General features: G+C 41.2%; 2 protein-coding genes across 2 annotated transcripts in view; one reads left to right on the forward strand and one right to left on the reverse strand.

Annotated features, from left to right (window-relative positions):
- LOC124114061 (putative cysteine protease YraA) overlaps window positions 1-24,939 on the reverse strand; it is a 64,188-nt gene that overhangs the window by 27,765 nt on the left and 11,484 nt on the right. The gene's annotated exons all lie outside the window — the stretch shown is intronic.
- Window positions 1,562-23,706, forward strand: LOC124114060 (ras-related protein Rab-3-like). The gene is made up of 3 exons (XM_046474598.2): window positions 1,562-1,847; window positions 19,722-19,830; window positions 21,015-23,706. Exons 1-3 carry the CDS (start codon window positions 1,607-1,609, stop codon window positions 21,325-21,327), a joined length of 663 nt encoding a protein of 220 aa, XP_046330554.2. The 5' UTR covers window positions 1,562-1,606; the 3' UTR covers window positions 21,328-23,706.

Below are 24,939 nucleotides of genomic sequence, written 5' to 3' on the forward strand. Positions count from 1 at the left end.
GAAGTATTATTCTGTTCAACTCAATTTGATTATGCCATGGATCGTGTAGGTGTCAACCTATTTACACTCAACAGTATAATTCTAAAAACATTATAAATGACAAGTAATAAATAAAATACTAAACTCGCTCTCGTGTAAAACCAATTTTATGAAACTCGTGAATAGCTTTCGCTCGTCAGATACCAGAACTATTCACTCGTTTCATAAAATTGGTATTACACGGGAGCTCGTTTAGTATTCTATATGTAAGAGGTGACTAATGGGATCGGGTGGTCAGGCCCGCTGAAATGGTTGATGCATGTATCCTAATTGCGTGGATCGATGCTCATGATGCCAATCACTGGATGCCACATATAGCTCATCTTCCCGAGGCAAGAGAGTTAACTGAAAAGTCCAGTAATCACCCTTGCCGAACTAGGCTGGAATTCCTGGGCTTGATCGTAGAGCCACCAGTGGCTATTACGAGTTATGTCCTTTCTATGCCTCTCCTATTGAGTAATCAGATTCAACCTCTCGAATCACTTGCATTTGCTTCAAACAAAACGGTGGCGCCCAGTCAAGACGATCTGATCGATAATCAAGATCTATATTGTGATAAAACGAGTCTTACATCGCGAAGTGCATCAAATCACGTGAGCACCTTCGTTAAAAACAGGAAAAGATTTAGAAAATATCTGTTGACAACGAGTTAGCGGTGCACATGCTTTGCAAATCCTGCAGTCGACCGAAATCTGCATGACACTTTACGAACCGGATTTCGATTTTGGTGCGCGATTTTGATTGGACTATGCATAGACTCGTTAGCCCAGCCAAAATGTAACTCCATAATACCAGCCTAGTTCGGCAAGGGTGGAAACTGGACTTTTATAGTCAGTTAACTCACTTGCCTCGGGAAGATGCATGTAGCTGGTATATTGCTGAGTGAGACGTTAAACAACAAAAAACAACATCAAAACAAATCAGAACAATGGCCAAATCCGTGCTCCGCTTGTTTCGAAGAACGGATAATCGATCTATGATATGGTATTTAGGCAGACGAAACAGCACTTCTTCACACGTTCATGCGAAGTAAAATGTACACATGTAACGATAGCATGATACCAATTCAAGTAGAAAACGGATTCCACCGAGATAAACAAGTCCGACGTAACAAGGGTTAACTTCGTCCTTGAACAAATACCCGCTTGACATGACTCCGATGATCGTCCGTGTAAACGATGTCTCACTGTATGTTAATGACAAATAAACGGGACAAAAAAGTTTCCATAATAATAACAAATGTCTACAAAAAGAGGTTACCATTGTACGATTCCGACTATATCAAAAGCAATTGTTTATGAACCATCAAATAGTGATGTTCCTGATGTTAACGTGAGGTGAGCGGATCCTGCCCCGCCAGTGGCTACATTAACAAACACATGCAAAGGCAAATGCTGTTTCCTCATATGTCTTCAGATAACGCTGACGCTCTCTCCGTATCTGTATGGCCCACATGTGAGGCTACTGGCTCAGTACAAGGTCTCCCTTTATCTGCGGAACAAAATAGCTATATATTTGGGGTACTCCCACTCGGCAGTGAAGCCCCGACATGTGACACAGTCATCACATGATTAGACCCGTCAGTGTCGTCAATTTCAACATGGCGACCAACAGCTATACCGACAAGGAATACACAGTGAAGGCGGTGTTGATTGGGGATTTAGGTGTCGGCAAAACCACATTTCTTCACACGTTCATGGAAGGTAGATTTACACGTGTAAAGACATCATTTGATACCCAAGGATTCAAGCAGAAAAACATTATCTACCAAGACAAGCAGATCCGATTGCAGATGTGGGATACGGCGGGTAAGTACACCCTGACCAATGCTGGATGGCCTTGTGGTAATATGCCTTATCACGGCCTGTGATGAATACGATACGGCCCTGGTCGAGTTTAAGCACTCTCATTTCAAAATAGAGCGTGTCAGTTTGGAAACATTACTGTGATGATTTTGGCTAGTGTTTTATCATTTCCAGATATTGTTGAAATTTATCTGTCCAGCAATACCTATTGTATACCTCGTTGAGTTCGTCCCTCCAACATTAAGCCAGACTGTAGTAGAGTATAATTTAATCAGAAATATGTAGCTAGGACTAACATTAATTACTAGAAATAAATTATGATTTATAAATATATATCTACAAAATATAAAATCAAATCATATGAAACCCAGACCGATGCTTAATTTCTCGGCCAATCTAGACTTGCCAAACCATTCTAGACTTGAGTTGGATATATTCGTAATTTATTCGCCTGGGTCTGTGAGACTGTGTAGCTGTGTCACAGCGGCCTGAGCACCCTGTGCATCATATCGAGTCTGGATCGTCAACTGTGTAAACCGTATCCCGCTCCGAGGGACCCGTGAAGATCCGGGGTAGAATAGGTCTTCAGCAACCCATGCTTGCCGTAAAAGGCGACTATTCTTGTCGTAAGAGGCGACTGACGGGATCGGGTGTTCAGGTTCGCTGAATTGGCTGAAGCATGTCATCTAATCCCAATTGCGTGGATCGATGCTCATGATATCAATTACTGGATTGTCTGGTCCAGACTCGATTATTTACAGACCGCTGTCATGTAGCTGGAATATTGCTGAGTGCGGCGTTAAACAACAAACCAACCAACAAACCGCTCCGAGGTGTTTGGGACATGTATAAAAACTCAAAACTCAAAACAGGTGCACCAAAACCTACCACCTTCTGGCTACATATCAGCCATTAATTATACATCATGTAATTGTGTGTTGTGTGTGTGTGTGTGTGCTGTGTGTGTGTGTCTGTGTGTGTGTATGTGTGCTGTATGTGTGCTGTGTGTGTGTGCTGTGTATGTATGTGTGCTGTGTGTGTGTATGTGTGCTGTGTGTGTGTGTGTGCTCTGTGTGTGTGTGTGTGTGTGCTGTGTGTGTGTGTGCTCTGTGTGTGTATGTATGTGCTCTGTGTGTGTGTGTGTGTGTGAATGTGTGCTCTCTCTCTCTCTCTCTGTGTGTGTGTGAATGTGTGCTCTCTCTGTGTGTGTGTGTGTGTGAATGTGTGCTCTCTCTCTCTCTGTGTGTGTGTGTGAATGTGTGCTCTCTCTCTCTCTCTCTGTGTGTGTGTGTGTGTGTGTGTGTGTGTGTCGGGGGGAGGGGGGCCTGGGGTCGTGTGTCACTGCTGCGAGAACATTTTATCAGGACATCCAGCCTATCGGCGAACAATTTTTTTAAGATGGGGTTGAGTTGTTTTTATTAACCAAAGAAAGCGCACTCAGCCACTGGAATTTAAACGGTCCCCTAACTTTTATATCTTTGCTGTGTCGATCTCTCGTAACTAAGAATGTACACCAGACAAAGCAGATGCAATCCCGATAACGCTTGCGTGTGTTGCTAAAATGTTTATCTTAAAAGTTTTCAAATACATGCGCACTAAAAATGGGTTAGTTAGATTAACCTCACACGTCTGAGCTGAATTAACACATTCTGCCACCAAAGCATGACTGTGCACGAAGATGGACTTGGAATTTGAAAACAGAAATACCCACATACATGCATGATTGCTCACAACACATTCAGTGACAGTTGCATACACACTCGAATGTGCCCCCAACCGAATCAATGCAAAACTAGGTCAAAGCAACATACAGTAAGCCATTGCAGGACTTTGTAGTCGATAAACATCTGTGATATCAATATCGAACACTGAAATAGACAAGGGCCGCTATTTCATATTTGTTATCAACCATAAGTTATATTTAAAATGTCCATGACATCCATACCAGTTTATGAGGATCGTCAACGCCTTTGTTTATGTCAGTCTGAACGACAAAATAAATATTCATAACTAAAACAAAATATAAAACGCCAATGTCTCAAAACTGAATAAAACATGTGTTGTGGCTTCAAAACAAATCGTTCGGCCCTACCTTTGAGAGAGTGGCGAGTGAGTGAGTTGGGTTTAACGCCGCTTTTAACAGTATTCCGGTTATATCGCGGCCCTTTGAGAGAGGTGAGGTGAGGTGAAATTGGGTATAACGTCGCGTCCAAGATTATTGCACTCATATAGCGACGTGCATGTACGAGTGTGTTTGTGTGGCTGCTTGTACTAGTCCGGACTGATGCCGATTTATAGTGCTAGCACACTGAGATACCATGCCGCAGTAGTTTAACATGAATACCCCACTCAGACACAGTATACTGATCCCGAACCATCTTTTAACGTCTTTTGGTATGACGCGGCCGGGGATCGAACCCGGCAACTTCCGCTCTCCGGGCGGACGCTCTACCACTAAACTCTTTGAGAGAGGAATGGCGACAGAACCAATAATACGTATCACACAACAGAATGTTTACTGTAAACAAAAACCGTCTACGATAGAGAATAAACAAAAAGTCAACGATAGAGAATAAACGGTCTCGACTATTCGACGAAACATATTCCATTAGACGTTATAGGCAACATGGGGGTGAAATTCATATGAATAGAACACTGAAAATCAGTGATGACACCAGGTGTTCGCGAAAAGGGTAAGCATGTAACCATCCGTGTAGAAAAAGGCAAACTTAAATTCAAATTCAAAATTAAATTGTTAATATACAATGATTGTATAAATTCAGCGCCAGCTGCTTTATACAATCAAGGCCCGCTGGTATTTCGTCTGATGCTGAGTGCGGCTGAATAGAGGTTCAGCTGGGTCAATATAGTCACGAGATCTTGATGCGGTATTTGTATTGTTCTCGTGACCACGTGATGTCTGCAAGAGTTAAGGTCAAGGGACTCAAAGCTTGACGATCTTGCAATATCAAAATAACACTTGTTGCTTGGTATATGTCTTTTTCATAACGAAATACATTATATAATTACCATGAAAATAAACCACGTCGATCAGAACACATAGAAGGAAACCACTTTGATGTGAGGCAAAGAATGTGACACACTGTATTAAGAAGCATTGTGAAATGTCATTTGATTATTAAGAAGTATTGTGAAATGTCATTTGATTATTAAGAAGTATTGTGAAATGTCATTTGATTATTAAGAAGTATTCTGAATTGTCATTTGATAATTGAGAAGTATTGTGAAATGTCATTTGATTATTAAGAAGTATTGTGAAATGTCATTTGATTATTAAGAAGTATTGTGAAATGTCATTAGATTATTAAGAAGTATTGTGAAATGTCATTTGATGGCGGTGGTATATATTACGGTTCATTGTGTATGGGTAATAAAGCCCGTGACAAGGATTGATAGTGAGTTGAGTTAAGTGCTTGTTTGAACAGCATTTTGGGAAGCTTGAACACGCCGTCCAAAATACATCGTCCTAAAAAGAAAACAAATATACCAAACTCTACATCAGTTTTGTTCTCTTTAGAGTCGGTAAGTGTGTGAATAATTAAGTTAACTATATGACGGCGTTTCACGGGTGTCCAGATAATTAATTATCGATAGTTTGCTTGCAGATTACAGGTAGCAAATGGGAAATTTACAGGTATTTACAAAACTTGCATATATATATCTTTATGAATGTTATCGCATGTATTGGTATGAATGATAAATAAACTTTGTTCATTCCAATTACAATTTGGTACTTTCACCACAAAATGCATAGGTACATGTAAGGTACATAATTTGTCAAAAAGCTGAATTTTTTGGGATATGAGAAAATCTTTAAATAAACTGATTTTCTTGAAAGGTATAGCAATATTTGTGCTCTTGATGATGTCCAAAACTTTCAAGTGTACAAAAAAGGACACCACCCATTTCAATACGCCTGACAAATCTCATACCAACATTTCATTGATTATCGTAATTGTAAAGTTTGACTTTTCCAGTGGACGAAATAGTGCCCTCATCAAACACCCATCTTCCAAACAGTTGTCATTAAATATTCATAAATCACGCACATAAAATAGCAATGTACCCCAAGCAGACCTCCTCACATCAGACAGACACAAACAGTGGGATCCCAGTTTTATGCCAGATTGACTACCTTTGAATTTTTAGATACTGAATAGACATAAACATTATATATATACCTATCAAAAGAAGTGAAAGAACAACCGATCTATATCAATTTCTAAAATGATGACTTTAGTCATGAAACATTATGAGGTCCTTTAACTTCTTTTGAGTAAGATAACATAATTCAGTATCTAAAATCATGAGATATGAACTATTAAAAGGGTAACGCCATTTTCAGGGCATTATCAGTTGCAGAAGGCCGACATCTTCCAATAACTCATAGAACAAACCTGATGACGTCACTATTGAACGTGACGTCACCCATCCCTATCCCTATGACGTCATCTAACAACGGGCGTGATAATAGCCCGTCGTCAAGCAATATGAGGGCATTATCAAGTTACAGTGGCCCGCTCATTCAGATAACAGGCGGGCAGTTTAATGATAATTGTAAACCTATAGAAAGTGTGTTCTGTGTTGTGATTGGCTAATTTGGGTCACATGACCAAATGTCAGAGGGTGAAAATATGATTTGCATTCCCTGAAGCAAGCGACCGAATCACTGTGTAGGAATACATAATTACGCAAATTGAAATACAAAATTGACATTCATAACAAATATTTTGATTTTCTCTATTCATGGGAAATATTGGGATTTTAAATTTTTAATTAAAAAAATTTATAATTACCAAAATCACAATCACCATAGCGACTAACGCGCACCTGGCGAACCCTCAGATATCACTGTTCTGTATATCAAACGGCATAAAAAAAATTCCAAGACCAAGCCAATTCTTCAAGAAATGTGTGCATATAATTTAACGAAACATAATATCGATTTTGGTTAAGTTTTATCGTCAGTTTTAGTTATAAAATAAATGAAACGGCTATTCATGGACACTATTTATATGAACTTATAATATTAACTATTACACTCCCTAGAAATACATACAAGATTAAATGTAAATGTACCTGTCACATGTACACTTGTTCAAATTAAAGAAATATCGTAGACGACACTATAAACTTATCAACTTCATTTGTGAACATTGTTCAAACAAACAGGAGATTATCAAACGTTCATATATGTTGTGGCCTATATCTACGTATGATATCATATTGAACATTGATTTAATATACAAAGTGAAATAAATTGTATGAAAAAAATGTACAAAAGATATGCAAGATCTACATCATGAAACAGTAAAAAGCAGTTAACAATGATCTTGAAAATTTTCATTCGAGCCCCTCAAGCTTACGCTTTCGGGTCTCGAGATGAATTTCCAAGATGCAAATACTCGATAAAATCCCGGAAATAGACACACATGTACACATAGTATTTATCTTCTAATTCTATCCCTTTTAGCTATAATGTCATATAACAAAATCAGGTGTTTATATAAACCTGAATATTCAATATCTAAAGTACACCGTATCTGTGAAACCAAATATCTCTCTAAAGACCTTTCACCAAAGTCATCAGACGTAACCTTTACACAGTTAGCTCATTGAATATGTTAGTGAACCGCATTTCGTAACACCAGGTCAACGACCACTGATCAATGTGTCGTTTGTGTAAACAATGTTGACATGTAGATCGGGAACTATAGCAGAAGCTGACTTAAACGATAGGCAGATAAAGGGACTTTCACCTCCTTGCTAGACAAGGTTTCACCATCGGTTACTGCTAATTTTGTCTCCTGTTTCCGTGTTTGGCTACTTATCTTCATCTCTAATCACGATACACGCAATAACACTCTACGGCGCTTACTATAACGTTGTGGTTGACCATGATTGGATTTATGAGCTAAAACTGTGTTTAAGATTTGCCTGATGTGAAATAAGTGTGAACATGTTTTTTGCAGACTCAGTTGAGAAAAACCCGCAAACTTTAAAAACAAACATGCTTAAAATACAAAAGTTATCGGTTTTCTGGAAGCAACAACGTCATCTGGGAAGGCGATTTAAACTATGTGGTATCAATTTCGCAAAGCCCTAAGACACGTTTTTGAAACTTTTGTATTGGCAAAAAGAAAAAGAGAAAAAAAAAAGACCGAAAGATATCTCCCATTTAACAATGTTGTTTAATCAGTCAGATTGCAGCACACACTTCAGTATTATTTATATGTGATTGTTGTTGGTTTGATCCACTTAGCAATATCCGAGCTGTAAGGCACCGGCCTGTACACAATCGACCACTCACAGGTTGATGTTATGAGCATCGCCCCGCGCCATCGCGGAACGAAAACATCACCAACATGACCACCCGATCCACTGAGTCGCCTCTCACGACCGGCATAGGTTCCTAGGGGCGTATTGCAATCCGGAATCCCCACGATGTCGTTATTTAAGAAATAAAGGACGAGTGAGAGTTGTTTATGGTACAATAAAACACTGCAGGGAGAATAAACCATGAGAGGCGCAGCCCGAGTAGTTTATTCTTCCTGCTGTGTTGTATTGTACGACAAACAACGACCACGAGTCGTTTATTGCATCACGTCAGGCTTGCCTCCCACATTAAGCTGAAAAGCCGCGATATAACTGTAATACTGTTAAAAGCGGTCTTAAACCCAACTTACTCACACATTCACTCTTCAAAGCTACATGTAGCTTGTATTCGAAATCAACTCGGATCAAAGTAATGTTCGAGCACGGTCAACGTCCCAGACCTTCCTAAAGTTTAAGCTCAGCTCATATTGAAGAAAATGTAACACGTAAATAATAAAAATACACAAAGGCATTCACATAATTAAATCCTTGAATCTCCAAGAATCAGTTTCCGTTAAAGAACATGAGTCAGTGCATGTACACAGATATGACATCAGTATAATTTTCAAAAACATAAGACAAGAGACAAAAATTATTACAGATGCGCAAAAAGCTAGATCCAAGTAAATCCCTGATGTAATACTCGTATTCATGACATCACGTTTTGAAACAGATTTCACTATTACTAGTTCTTGGATCAACCCATTCTCCGAGAATCGCGATCGTAAAATGACAGGTGCGTAAGATTTACAGCCACGACAAGGGCGTCAAGATACCGTTGTATAATTTGAATGACATCACCTGGTGAAATAAGTCTCAGTATTACATGGATTCCGGAGAATCGTTGAAAATAATCGGGTCGGGGTCAGTGTTATCGCACAACCTACTCACATAGAGGATTGCCACTTGTTTTGCAAATAATGTTGGAACAAAGAGTGATTCATTATCACCAGGTGCATACCAGAAGAGAATTCATCATATCAACACCTACGTTGACGTAATTTATGACACATGAGTCACTGATATGAATGTAGATAGGTGGTTTTTTTCTATTAAAATGACTGCTCAGAATTCTCACGTGTCCCTTCCACTGATTTACCACCTGAACTAGAAATAAAAGAGACCAGTGAAACTGCCTTATGTTTCATATTTATCTGCATAAAGTGAGTTAGTGAGTTGGGTTTAACGCCGCTTTTAACGGTATTCTAGTTATATCGCAGCGTGTCAGCATAGTGTTGGAGCGATGCAGGTCTCAGACGTTTACAACTTCAGTGAAACCACGAGCACGGGTATGGTGCTGACAAACCTAGAAACATAGTCGGGGCGAACCGGGATTCGAACCCCCAATCATAGGTTTCTGGCGTGCCCAAGGGACGCAACTCTGCACAGCGAATCGCGGCGCCTTAGACGAGTGGGCCACCCGTGCCCCCCTACGCATAAAGATTCATAGTGACAAAAAACTCGCCAGAAGACTATGACAACAGGGATGACTTCAACATTATAACAGACAACTTTTTTGTCGTGCAATATTCCAGCAGTTATTCATTTGGTGTCTTTTGAGGTACAATCGAGCAGTCTCTTTCGCCAATTCAAGGCCTCAGTAAAGCTTTCAAAAGTGTATTTTTATAGCAGACATGTGGAGGACATTAAACGCATCAGTGACAAAAAAGATGTCCGATGCATTTCCCATTTCCCTATTTTAACTTGCCTTTCAAAGTGTTTGTGACGGGTGCCACCGGTGTGACAGGATACGCTCACTTTCACGAACACCTGGTGTCATCACTATTTGATAGTGATTCATTAACACATGCTCATGATACAGACGGAATCGTACCGTCGAATCTGCTTTTAGCAAATATTTCTTATCAATATGGAAAAGGTGAGGTGAAATGGGGTTTAACGTCGCGTCCAAGATTATTGCACTTATATAGCGACGTGCATACACGTGTATGTGTGTGTGTGTGTGTGGCTGCTTGTACTAGTCCGGACTGATGCCGATTTATAGTGCTAGCACACTGACATACCATGCCGCAGTTTAACATGAATACCCCACTCAGACACAGTATACTGACGCCGAGCCGACCAGTCCTTGTTTTAGCCCCTTAATGCCGAGCGCCAGACTGGGTAACAACAAGTACCATCTTTTAACGTCTTTTGGTATGACGCGGCCGGGGATCGAGCCCCGGACCTTCCGCTCTCCGAGCGGACGCTCTACCATTGGACCACGGAGGCGGTCAATATGGAAAAGCGTATTGTAACATTTATTAACATTATGGAGGTGAGGTGCAGCGACGTGTTTGTACGTGTGTGGGGCTGCTTGTATTAGTCCCGACTTATGCCTGTTGTAGTGTTAGCCCACTAAGACACCACGCCACTGCTTAACACCCCACTCAGAGATACAGACTCCGTGCCGATCAATCCTCGTTTTATCCCCTTAACGCCGAGCGCCTGGCGGGGTAACAACAAGTACCATCTTTAAACGCACTTGGTATGAAGCGATTAGGCAATCGAACCACCGATCAGACCGTGCAGACACTCTATCTTCTACACATTTTAACTATAGGAGATAAACTGAATGTGGTTCCTGAGATCAGATATGTTGATAAACGTTGTTTTGATGACCGAAGCGCGGACATTATCTTGACGAGTGCGGATATTGTGCTGACAGCCCTGGAAACATAATCAGGACACACCTGGGGTCATAGGTTTCAGGTACGCCTAAGAGACGCAACCCTGCACAGTATATTGCGGCGCTCAGGCGACTGACATCTACACGCCGCGATATAACTTGAATACTGTTAAAAGCGGCGTTAAACCAAACTCACTCACTCACTCACTCTAACCCAACCCTGTGTTCCCCTCGGGGTCGGCCCGGGAGAACCAAAATTGATATTTGGAGGAAATTGCTCTTGGCGTTCCCGGGACCAGTAAGGACTGACACGTTCAATGACACGGGATTTGGCAATCCATGTACCTGGCAAATAAAACGAGAACAAAGGAGTACCGCTCATCGATTTCAAGACAGTATTTATGCATTAATGTTAAAGATTGTTTACAATATACATATTCATATCACTTTTCAATCCCGGTTAAGAAGTTCCGAGAAGTTAATGTTTAATAAATGCTTTGTATGTTAAAATGTATAAAAAGTTCAAAATGTACATACTGTATGCTGCTTTTGCTATCTCAAATGGTTCAGCAGGATGAGTGTGGGGGAAGCCAATAACTCTGAATAACTCGTTTATATCATAAAGTGTATTTCTACTAATGCATTTCGGTATGCCTCGTTTATACAAGCATTCATGGTTCATCGCACTCACGGGAATTCCGTCGATTTTGGCAGTCCCGGAACCAACAGCAGAATTTCTCGATTTATCAATTATCTAAAATTCAGATTTGGCGTCCCCGGCCTATAATCTTCCCCTCAGTCGCCAAAGGATGACCCAACCTCTTGATAATTTTAACCGGACAAGGGTATTGACCTATCCCTTTACATCCTTCTATTTTCAGCTGCTGACTTAGCACATGACTACGCATGGGCTACAGACTGACACATACTTGACACAATTTGTACTTTGCCTTGGCCGCAGTATACATTGCCCCGTGTTACCCCGAGATTACATACGTGATGGAAGAGGCAGATGTTTGATATCTGAAGCAACATCGACTGCACACTGTGTACTTTTATAATCGTACGATCATTTACGTGCTGGGACAAATGCTGTAGTATTTTCTTGTTAAGAGTGAGTGAGTTGGGTTTAACACCGCTTTCAACAGTATTTCAGTTATATTACGGCGTGTCAGCTTAATGTGGGAGGAAAGCCCGAAGTGATGCAGGTGTCAGACGTTTACCATTTCGGTGAAGCCCTTAAGCACGGGTATGGTGCTCACAAACCTAGAAACATAATCGGGGCGAACCGGGATTCGAACCCACAATCATAGGTTTCTGGCGTGTCCGAGGGACGCAACTCTGCACAGCGAATCGCGGTGCCTTAGACGACTGGGCCACCCGTGCCCCCTCTCTTGCTACGAGTGAACCACTGTGTTTTCACTGGCCTATACATCCTATACCAAGTTCATTCTTATTCCCCGAGGTGTCGCGAAGGATGATGGAAGTCTTCAAGTTTATAAAATATATTCGTGGTGACAAAATAACCCGGTTAAAACCTACTCCTAATTCGGAAAGTACCGAGCGTTCATGAGCAGAGTTGTCACCACGCGACGTGACGTCATAGTGGAGAGTTCAATTGCAGACGATCACTGTTCATGAATCGTGTTTGGAAGGCTACTAGAGCTCACCATTTCATCACCTGACAATGCCGTTGATGAAAAAGTTGTATTTCGTTCAATGACCTTACACATATTCATCAATATGGATATGAGCCGGTAGCGAGGAAGATTTACCGAGTGAAGACCATCAGTCTGATGTCAAACCAGAAAGACCGGGAAACACAATCTGGTGTCAAATGCTGTCCTGACATTTCTGAATTAAGTGAATGTTTGTCGATAAAAAAATATTTCGTGTGACAGTTTTACTTGTATAAAATGTAAATGGACTACCATATATTAGAGAGACATATATACGAAGAATGAAATAAATTTAATACATGACCTTAACTTGACAATATCACACGAAACCAAATATAATTTCTAATAATATAATTATTTCTCTCAAAACGTAACCAAATTAACACTTATCTAACCTGAAACAGTTTCTTTTCAAACAATAACTTATCCCAGATTTAGACAGAAAATGACAGAAATAATCGTCGGTGGTGGATCCAGAGGCGGGATTAAGGGGGTTAAAGCACCCCGAACCCGACTCCTTTTGAAATCCACAACCAGTAAAAAACTTCCCTCCCCAACGAGTGTAAAACAGTTCGTTTGAGAAAAACGTGATCCATCTCTTATTATTAATAGTCGATTATAAACATATATCCAATAAAACTGAAAATACAAAAATACCTTTTTTTCACATTGACATTTATAGTAAAGTCATTCCCGAGGCAAATACATGTACTTGGTATTTTTGTATTTTTCATTTATCATGACGAACACATCCTCATTTATATCATCTATCCTGTTTTCTAATATAAAGGTATATATAATGTACGTGGTGATGAGTATTAACATGTTTTATATTCTTTAAGGGATGACTCAATTAATTTCAGGGACTGTGCACACACACGATTCTCAACTTCATGTCTAGTTTATTATGGACATCCCAAAAATGAATCTGCCAACCCCTTTAGGTACGCGGGACTCATGGGTCTATTTAGAGGGTATTCGGTACTTACCGATGTGGTACGGACCACGGACCTATATAATCTGGATGGGATTTATAAGTCCGTAGCGGGACTCAACCATGCAAATTTAATGGTGTACGCGAAAGTGTCCTTTATATATTTTCTTTTTTTCGATATTTTTCAGTTATTTTACATGAAATCGAATCCTTTTCTCAATGCTTTTGAGATTTGTGTTGGGTAGTATTCTCGTTTTAGGGGTGAGAAATAAGATAGTATTCGGGATTCAGAGGAGGAATGGGTTCGTACCCTAAAAAAATGTAGAAAAGTTTATCATGCATGTTTTGTGAATGAAATAAGAGAGACCTTTCCGGCAGAATCAGACGAGGATTTCAAGTACGCAAGACCATGAACTAAATATGTGAATTTATGAATTGTGCCAAATACATAACTTTAGCATGTAATCTGATCAATGTGCATGGTCCTTTGTAATTGTTGTACGAGGGTAGTTAGTCATGGATTATGTGTAACAATGAATGGTGGGGGCGAAAGTTAATGCAGGTCTTAGACGTTTACCAAGCTCCAGGTTCATCATCTCCCAGCGTTAGAAACTAACAGTTTTCATCCACTAGTCCTTATAATGATAACATAGAGCAAAACCCTTAAAAATGGCAATTTTCTACTAGTCCTTATGATACCTTTACCATGGGGCAGTTTGGCAAGGACTATAGGACTAGTGCCAATTTCTAACCCTGTCTCCTGTGATAATTTACGTCGTTTTGAGGCAGACTAAGCAGTTTTTGTTGAGCAATTTGTAACCATAAGGATAAGTGCTAGGTGCATCACTATCAGTACAAGACCACTGTCAAAGCAGTGGTAACATCTGACGTTTCCTCATCCAAATAAGGCCAAGTCTGTTCCATCAGCTGGTAAGGCGACGGTTCACGTTTTCTATCGATGCAGCGTAAATAAAAGACACGAGCATCGGCCGTTAGTGTGAACAGATTGTCAAAACCAACAATCTAATCTGCTGATAAAGTGACATTTGAGGATAAGACGCCCTCCGTCAGACAGTCTGCAGATATAATGACAGTTGGCGTCTTATCAAAAGGCAAACTATAAACTGTGTACTCTTCAATATAATCCACTCTTGATTGAGTGAGTGAATAGGTTGAGTTTAATTTGTTTTTGTTGATCAACATGGCATTCAGCAATAGTCCAACCATATTAGGGCGGTCTGTAAATAATCGAGTCTTGACCTGACAATCCAGTGACTGAAGTGATCATCGATCTACGGCATTGGTATACGATGACATGGATCAATCAAGTCAGCGAGCCTGATCACCTGAACCCGTTTGTCGCATCTTACAAGCATGGGCTGCTGTAGACAAATTTTAACCTGGCTCTTCAAAGGAGGGGTGGGGGGTGGGGTTTGGGTTGTTGGGGGGGTTGTTGGGGGGGTTGTTGGGGGGGGTTAGTTTCAAGACTTGTTGCAATACAATATCCAAGCCATATCTCTGGACGCCAAACAGATACTGCAAATTGAATGTCACACTTTGTAACGTACTTCACATTGTAACTTTGACCTCACATTTTGTAAGAAAGTGACTTCAAACATGCTGTAAAATGGACTTCACACATCGTTACAATGACTGTACACAATGAAGCACGGAGTCCGCATATTGTAACGTAGACTTCATACATGGTAACAAAGACTTCACACATGGTAAGAAGGACTTCGCACATTGTACACCCCTTTCGGCCTACGTAAAATAGTATACTAACATACATCGTTTTACAAGTACAATATAACTAAAAACTTGTCATCAACACAACACTTTCATCTTCATATCTACATAAAGACAAGAACACTTGTCGATCAACATGTGCTCATCCTTTTCGCGAACACCTGGTGTCATCACAGACAGGATCGATTGGTTTTAATTCGTGAAGTGTTTTGATGCATAAGAATTATAATCTTAATTGTTTTGGTTTTTTTTTAAATCAATGTAAGGGTCATGGTTTATCAAGAAGTGCTTTGGATATGCTTATCCTTTACGCGAACACTTGGTGTCGTCACTGACTTTCAGTGATCCAGTGATATAATTTTCACCGCTATTTTGCCTTTTAGGCCCAAAGGAATCTGTTTCGGCGGATAATCGAGACAGGTTATTCTCTGTCGTTGACATAAAATATTTTCAGTAAAACATGCTTATGTAAGAAGCATTTTATTCTTTGAGTGAGTGAGTATGGTTTTACGCCGCTTTTAGCAATATTCAAGCAATATCACGGCGGGGGACACCAGAAATGAGGAACCGAACAACGTGTTTGGGAAACACAAAAATTAACTTTCAGGACTTCTAGAATATCCAGTGAATAATTACATTTTTTGTAAAACCAGAGGCAAAACATTTTTCCAGCATTTTCGGAAACTCAATATTTTTCGAAAAGGTCTTCCGCCCGTCCAGGGTATTGACACCTCGACCCTAACAGTTGATGCATGTACATGATTTACTAGACGATGCTAGCTCCTCCGTGATATCTTCCACACGCATCATCATCAACATTAATACACCCCATACAGCAGAACATCGTCTTAATCAAGCTATGTCAGCGACGCCACATGTCGATGATACATCCACGGACATAGTTATCGTAGTACATATGTCCGAGATAAGGTTTTGATATGTCAGTGGTGTGATATACGTCAGCTTGTTTACTATCTCATGAATGCATACAGCAAGTGTTCGAAATAAGCGCCTGCCCGTAGGCCCGTGTCAGGTAGATCTTGTGTCGGGCCCGTAGTTTTAAAGACCCGTGAAGATTCTGCAACTCACGTTTGCCGTAAAAGGCGACTATGCTTGTCGTAAGAAGCGACTAACGGCATTTGGTGGTCAGTTGGTTGGTTGACTTGAGTTGATGCATGTCATCGTATTCCATTTGCGTGGATCGATGCTCATAACGTCAATCACTGGATTGTAGGGTCCAGATTCGATTATTTACAGATCGCCCTCATGTAGCTGGAATATTGCTGAGTGCAGCGTCAACAAACAAACAAATAAACAAACAAACAAACAACGACTAAAGATGAACCCCGCTGGGGAACAATGAGCAATTAAAAGGATGTGACGGTTGGATCGTGTTTAAACATTGGTTTGTGTTGTCAGGTCTGAGTGTCGCACTTAAATATGATTATTACCAAACAATAATTGTTTCTTCGTACTTTCAGGTTAGTCTTTTATGGAACACAGATATACATTTTAACTCGGAACATCTTTTTTTATCATCATATGTCTCTTAAACACAATCCTGGAGAATTATAACACATATTCCCATTTTAAAAATGTAATTAAAAAGATACAGAACAAAATGTAGAACAGTGCGTTATCTTGTAAAGCTGTGAATGATTGGTGCTTGACGGCGACTATAAATGTGATGTAAATTGTCAACATTTTTAATCTATGGTGATAAATATATTCCTCACATTTTCCTCACTGCCCCTTCCGTCACAAAACGTCACGACTGTCAGTTACGATTGTCCCGAATTTAAAATATGTCTCGCCTTTCATTTGAAATATATAATTGAAATAAATTGTTACGCGCCGAATAAAGATCTTATCGTATGGAAATAAATCGATATGAATAAATATCAGTTTGTATATAGTCCCCGATAACGTACACTTCTATCTGTAGTTCAGAGGCCTATATTTCTGACATACGAATCCAAGATTCATGCCGTATGTCTTCAGGCCGCTGTGAAATATGACTCCCAGACTGGCAAGATGAAAGATTTATATTCATGCCAGCTCGTCGGAAACATTTCGGCCCGTAACCCTGCTTTAAATTTTGTCTGGGTTAGGGTAATGTAACCCTAACCCTTAACCCAAGATATATGATTGTTCATACTTCTAGGCAGGGACAATGATATTTAACGATTATTTCTATGCAGGGGTTACGAGAGGAAGCTTCACAAAGCTCGACTTTAAAACTTACATGACACTGATATAGTAAGCGCATACTCCATATTCGAGTATGCCCAGTACTCGATGTCGTTCAGGACATATTCCCAACGTAACCCATTATTTTCCCTTCACAAAATCTCGAAGGATACATGACCAATGCGTATTTACACAATGAATCACGGCTTTCCTAAAATAATATCTATGATTTGTGTTCTAATTCAGTCAACTGTGAACTGAATATTGTTAAGTATGAGACATGGTTTTTTCCACACTGAGCGTTGTACCGAGCAGACATTAGTAACGCATTTGGTTTCAAGGTAGGCGTGGTCAAAAGGTGACTGTTACACCATCAACTCTCTCATGACCGTTGAGGCACCACTAGCTGTGACTGGTACCCCATCAACACTCTCATGGCCGTTGAGGCACCACTAGCTATGACTGGAACACCATCAACTCTCTCATAGCCGTTGAGGCATCACTAGCTGTGACTGGTACCCCATCAACACTCTCATGGCCGTTGAGGCATCACTAGCTATGACTGGAACACCATCAACTCTCTCATGGCCGTTGAGGCACCACCAGCTATGACTGTTACACCATCAACTCTCTCATGGCCGTTGAGGCACCACCAGCTATGACTGTTACACCATCAACTCTCTCATGGCCGTTGAGGCACCACCAGCTATGACTGGTATCCCATCAACACTCTCATGGCCGTTGAGGCATCACTAGCTATGACTGGTACCCCATCAACACTCTCATGGCCGTTGAGGCACCACTAGCTATGACTGGTACCCCATCAACACTCTCATGGCCGTTGAGGCACCACCAGCTATGACTGGTACCCCATCAACACTCTCATGGACGTTGAGGCACCACTAGCTATGACTGGTACACCATCAACTCTCTCATGGCTGCCAAGGCACCCCTAGCTATGACTGTTACATCATTAAGTCGCACATGGCCACAAAGGCACCAATAAGCTGTGACTCCATCAACGTGATTTTGGCCACACGTAACGACTGCTAAAATGTCCTGAGGCAAAGGAGTGAACTGACTGTAAATGTCCCGTTTCCACCCTTGCCGAACAAGGCCGTAATTTCTGGGCCCGATCGTAGCGCCACCTGTTGCTATTACGAGTTATGTCCCTTCTATGTCCCTCCTGTTGACCAACCAGATGCCATCTCTTATACCAAGTGCATTACTACAAACAAAATGGAGGCGCCCAGTCAAGACGATCTGATCGATAATCAGAAATCACATATATATTGTGATAAAACGGGTCTTACTTCGCGAAGTGTATCAAACCACGTGAGCACTTTGATTAAAACATGAAACATTCAAACATTCAAACATGAAAGATTTGGAAAATATCTGTTGACGTCGAGTTGGCGGTACACATGCTTTGCAAATACTGCATTCGACCGAAATCTACACGGCAGGTGTAACGAACCGGATGTCGATTTCGTTACGCGTTTTTGATTGGACAATACATAGACTCGTTTGTCCAGCCAAAATATAACTCCATAATTCCACCCTAGTTCGGCAAGAGTGGAAACTGGACTATTATATTTAGTTAACCTCCTTACCACAGGGTCCATGTGCTATGACTGTCACGCTATCATTTCCCTCACTTTATGCATTGGCATCAGTTGACACCATCGGGGCACGATGACACTCAGTAAGCCAAGTCACAGAGTCTGACTACCCTATACAGTAAACTACGGTTATAACGAATACGCCCATAACGAACGGACCGATATAACGAACTTATTTTAAGTCCCGGCCATTTGATGTATATATGCTGTATATTTGCTGTATATGTGCTTATAACGAACTAAAATTCGTGGTCCCTTTGAGTTCGTTATAACCGTAGTTTACTGTACATTTCAGGGGCACGGGTGGCCCAGTCGTCTAAGGCGCCGCGATTCGCTGTGCAGAGTTGCGTCCCTTGGGCACGCCAGAAACCTATGATTGTGGGTTCGAATCCCGGTTCGCCCCAATTATGTTTCTAGGTTTGTCAGCACCATACCCGTGCTCGTGGGTTTCACCGAAGTGGTAAACGTCTGAGACCTGCATCACTTCGGGCTTTCCTCCCACATTAAGCTGACACGCCGTGATATAACTGGAATACTGTTAAAAGCGGCGTTAAACCCAACTCACTCACTCACTGTACATTTCAGTCGACTCGTACGAAAAGAATGGACTGTTTGGAACCAACTGTACCCAGGAATCAACACGGGGTTTAAGTTATGATTGTTATACATCTGTTGCAGGGCAAGAGAAATACCGCAGTCTCACAGCATCGTACTACAGAGGAGCTAACGGATGCATAATCATGTTTGACGTCACCAACGAAGAATCCTTCGACCACGTCCACAGATGGTGAGTGAGGGAATTACCGAGTTTACGTCAGGCTACATGTATACATAAGGGTGTGTGCGAGTGAGTGAGCGAATTTAGTTAGCGCGGCTTCTAGCAATATTCCTGCAATATCACGGCTGGCGACACCAGAAATGGGCTTCACACACTGTACCTTAGTGGGGAATCGAACCCCGGCCTACGGTGTAACCAGCCAACGCTTTACCACTAGGCTACCCCTATGCATAAGGAGTGAGTGAGTTTGGTTAACGCCACTTGTAACAGTCAAGTTAATGTGGGAAGAAAGCCCGAAGTGATGCAGGTCTCAGACGTTTACAACAGTGGTGAAACCCACGAGCACGAGTATGGTGCTGACAAACCTAGAAACATAATCGGGGCGAACCGGATTAGCACCCACGATCATAGGTCACTGATGTGCCCAAGGGACGCAGCTCTGCAAAGCGAATTGTGAAGCCTTAGACGACTGGGTCAGTATCCATATTAATGCCATACCTTTGCAGCAAGTATCTTTTACGCCACAGTCAGCAATATGCCCGCTATATCACATCGGCCTGTAATTTATAGTCTGGGACAGAACAAACCAGTGATTAACAGTATGAGCACCGTCCCACGCCGCCGGGTCACGGTGACACGCAATCAACCACGTCACCGAGCCAGGCCAGTCCATCCATTATTTGTGAATCTTATTAAGAAGCAAAGGCTACTTGGGATCTTAACATACCCGGTTTCCCACGGAGGTCGACCCGTGAAGCTCCGGGGGAGAATAGGTCTTCAGCAACCCATGCTTGCCCTAAAAGGCGACTAGCTGTAATATTGCTGAGTGCGGCGTTAAACAACAAACCAACCAACCAACCAACCCACGGAGGTCATGGAAATGAATCTTGTTTGATTTTACAAACGGTTCAAGCTCTTGAATGTCGACACACGATCATCCCTATCTGAGATTGCCTACCGACAGCTACTCGCTAACAGTCGTTTACACAATCAGTTTCTATCGTATACCTGAACACCTTCCTTTAAGGGATCAATGTCGACGTCACTGGTTATTGTCAACATCCCTGAATGACATGGTGACAATATTTTCGATTTGTTTTCCCATATCAATTGGAGCTAAGATACATAAGTAACGAGTTATAATAGTTTCATTGAAGGCAATGACAATCACATCAGCTTTTTTCTTTCTCCAGGTTCGAAGACATAAAAGAATATGCTTCCCAGAAGGAAATCGCAGTTGTGCTTGTTGGCACGAAGTGTCACGAGCATGACCGAGAAGTGGAGATCGCGAGAGCGACCAGCTTCGCGGAGGAACACAATATTCCCTATTTTGAAGTCAGCGCGGAGAGAGACATAGACAGCGTAAATAATGTATTTGATAAGTTGGTGGAAAAAGTACTAGAAAACGTGGCTCGAAACTCCACAATGTCCCAGTCTTCTGATCGATCTGAAGTCAGTAAGTTGTCCCCAGGCCAGAAGAAGAAAAAATCCTGGTGCTCTTGTTGAAGGCGTTGTTGAATACCTTTGTGAAGACGCTATTGATGACTGGAATAACGAACATCTGACAAAAGCCCTAACGGCTTTATCAGATACTGATGAATCTGCCAGACTAAGGGGTGTTGCGAATACGTTGTCCAATGTCGCACAAAAGTTGTAGCTGTAGCTGTAGCTGTAGCTGTTAATATTATTTCGACATATTTTCTCATGCCACAATGCCTCATACGACCTCGCGTAGACATGGGAAACCGGGAAATATGGTTCATATGGGTAAATATGGTCAATATGGGGGGAAATGGTACATAATGGGCCATATGGTGCATATTAGGATATGTAGTGTGCATAGGCTGAACCTTGAAACATGCTATTGGTCGTTTCTGCATATGCAATACAGAAATTTGCGCTCTGATGCAGTAGGTCTTATTAAAAAGTCAAATGTTCTATTTATTGTGTACACGTATTTCATAATGTATTCTCATTTCAGTGTCATTGAAAGAGACAGTAACTAGTTTCGACAAATCTGTTATTTCACTCGAGACCAAATATCCATTGTATTGGTTAAGATGATAGTATTTCGTTACAAAATACATGCGGACTTGAATGGTTTTATTTCACTCGTTAAGTAACAGAAAACAACTATGTAAATAATCGCGACGAAAACCCTTTCATATTCATGAGCAATCTCCGCTAATAGCAGATTCGATTTCACGATTCCAACTTTATCATGAGCATGGGTTTATGGATCACTATCAAATAGTGATGATACCAGGTGTTCGCGTAAAGGTTAGCGTTCCCTGCCCCACCCGTAGCACCCGTCACAAAAACACGCAAAGGCAAGTCAGCTGTTGATCTGAAACAAAAACCGGGAACATATCGTACACGTCAAAATAGGGAATTGCATCGGACACGATTTGTTTTGTCACTGATGCGTCAAATTTGGAAATACCCTCCAGATGTCCACCATAAGCTCTTTTTAAAGCTTTACTGAGGCCTTGAATGTTGTAACCTTGATAAAACAACCTCTGAGCAAGAGTCGTATTACGCTCTTTGAAATCCTGTTACTTCAAGTCTGTTCAAGGCGAATCGGATCTGTTTGTCCAAATAGCAAATATATGTATGTTACTCGTTCGGTCGGTCATCAGAGTCAGCGGACTTGTTTAAGCAACATGAAAGTGAGATGAACAGATGGTGCTGCCGTTGACGTCGGAGTGGAATACTTATGTGATGTGATTTTGCATATTCATCAAAAGATTGGTTGGTTGGTTGGTTGTTTTACGCCGCACTCAGCAATATTCCAGCTATATGACGGCGGTCTGTAAATAATCGACAATCCAGTGATTAATGTCATGAGCATCGATCCACAGCAATTGGGATCGATGACATGCATCAACCAAGTCAGCGAGCCTGACCACCCGATCCCGTTAGTCGCCTTTTACGACAAGTATGGGTTGCTGAAGACCTATTCTACCCCGGAATTTTCACGGGTCTATTCACCAAAAGAACATTGAGCAGTGTAAATATCATTATCAGCCATCTCATCAAATCCCCACACAAATTGAACATGTATGATATGGGCCAACTAAACAACTGAAAACGTTAAATTTAAGTGTGACGGAAAACTTTAAAATATGTTATGAAATGTTTGTTCATATGACTGGAAACTAGCCCTTCTTCTGTCTTACAAAGAAATTTGCAAAAACGCGCAAGGGCATATTTTTCAGCTTTCCCGTTTGCAAATATGACACTTTGAACCTTACTGTACTGTCTTGGCCCTACATCCCAAGAAGCATAGCCGGGGTCAAAGATTAGACATAGCTTCATGACAACCTTATGCAACTAAGAACGTTTACTACAGTTTGTGTTACCAAGTAGAAAACATAACATAAGTGTTGAATAGTTCTTGCAAGATTAATATCGATACTAGGCTTGGATAACTAGGATAGGAGTTAAGAGATTTCATAAACACCTGGGATAAGAGTGAGTCAGTTACAAATATACCTGGGGAAGGAGTTCCTCGGTTGAAGCCCTGTGAAGGCACAGTTCTTCATTGATAACATTACGTCAAAACAATAGGATCACTTTAGTGAATTCTCTCTGTGGGCTGACATTTCATACGCTATTTTTTCAGTTTCCCTCTTTAGATTTCAATGAGTAATAGACAGAATAACGTCCCTGAAGAATGAATGCAGTCCCCCGCCAACGATTCGGGATTAAAACCATTCATTCACTCGGGTCAGACAATTCGTAATTTCTGGAAGCACGTTGGTTATTCTCTCATTATTACACTTGTTCATTGTTTGTATTGTTTACTCGCTTGTCTTAAACCATGTGGATAATAAACATGAAATACGTGTTTCATGCTCTGGATACTATTTCACCTTCTCTATATACCATGTTTGGCTTGTTTGTTGTTGTTTATAGGGCACTGAAGTGAGTGAGTGAGTGAGTATGGTTTAACGCCGCTTTTAGCAATATTCCAGCAATATCACGGCGGGGGACACCAGAAATGGGCTTCACACATTGTACCCATGTCGGGAATCGAACCCGGGTCTTCGGCGTGACCAGCTAACGCTTTAACCACTAGGCTACCCGACCGCCCCGGCACTGAAGTAAACCCACTCGTGATGTTAGTTGTACAGTGGACACACCTAGGGACAACTTTGGAGAACAACATCGGCTTTGTTATACTTCGAATCACATTTGTTTGTTTGTTGTTTAACGCCGCACTCAGCAATATTCCAGCTTTATGACGGCGGTCTGTAAATAATCGAGTCTGGACCAGACAATCCAGTGACTGACATGAACATCGATCCACGCAATTGGGATACGATGCAATGCCTCAACCAACTCAGCGAGTCTGACCACCCGATCCCGTTAGTCGCCTCTTACGACAAGCATAGACGCATCTTACGGCAAGCATGGGTTGCTGAAGACCTATTCTACCCCGGAGCTTCACGGGTCTCCAAGGTAGACTGATAAACAGAATGTCTTTCACTCATGATGTAAATCATGGATTGTCAGGTCCAAACCCGATTATTTACAGACCGCCGTCATATAGCTGGAATATTGCTGAGTGCGGCGTTAAACAACAAACAAACAAAACACTTTGGACGTGTTTCCAAAAATGAATTGCATATAACAATTGTGGGTTGTGCTCGTGTATGTAAAACAGCGGAGGGAGAATAAACCAGGAGGGGCACAACCCCGAGTGGTTTATCATCCTTGCACTGTTTTATTGTACGATAAACCACGACAACGAGTGGTTTATGTCTTATATTAGATATCAACATTATTTACAACATCCCTTAGGGGATAAATAAAATTTACAAGCCTTAAAATATTTTACCCGCATTTAAATAATAATGACTCTCTGACTACAATCCGATTGCGGCAATGTCGGACAAGTCCATCTTCTGAACAGAGGTTAAGTTTGGTATTTCCTGAATGCTAGTATTCTCATGACGATTGTCTGTACCTTTTCTACGAACAAAGATTGGCATATCTCGCCCAATTTTTGATTCGATCTTTCGTCCATTGCGTTTATCCCAGTTGCTCAGCTGCATCTGAGGGGAACAACACATTACCCTTTCACAAACAACGTCGTCCAATTTACGACGTCAT

This window comes from Haliotis rufescens, unplaced genomic scaffold (genome assembly GCF_023055435.1).
Source record: "Haliotis rufescens isolate VD_foot unplaced genomic scaffold, xgHalRufe1.0.p SCAF_15, whole genome shotgun sequence".
Classification (NCBI taxonomy): Eukaryota; Metazoa; Mollusca; class Gastropoda; order Lepetellida; family Haliotidae; genus Haliotis; species Haliotis rufescens.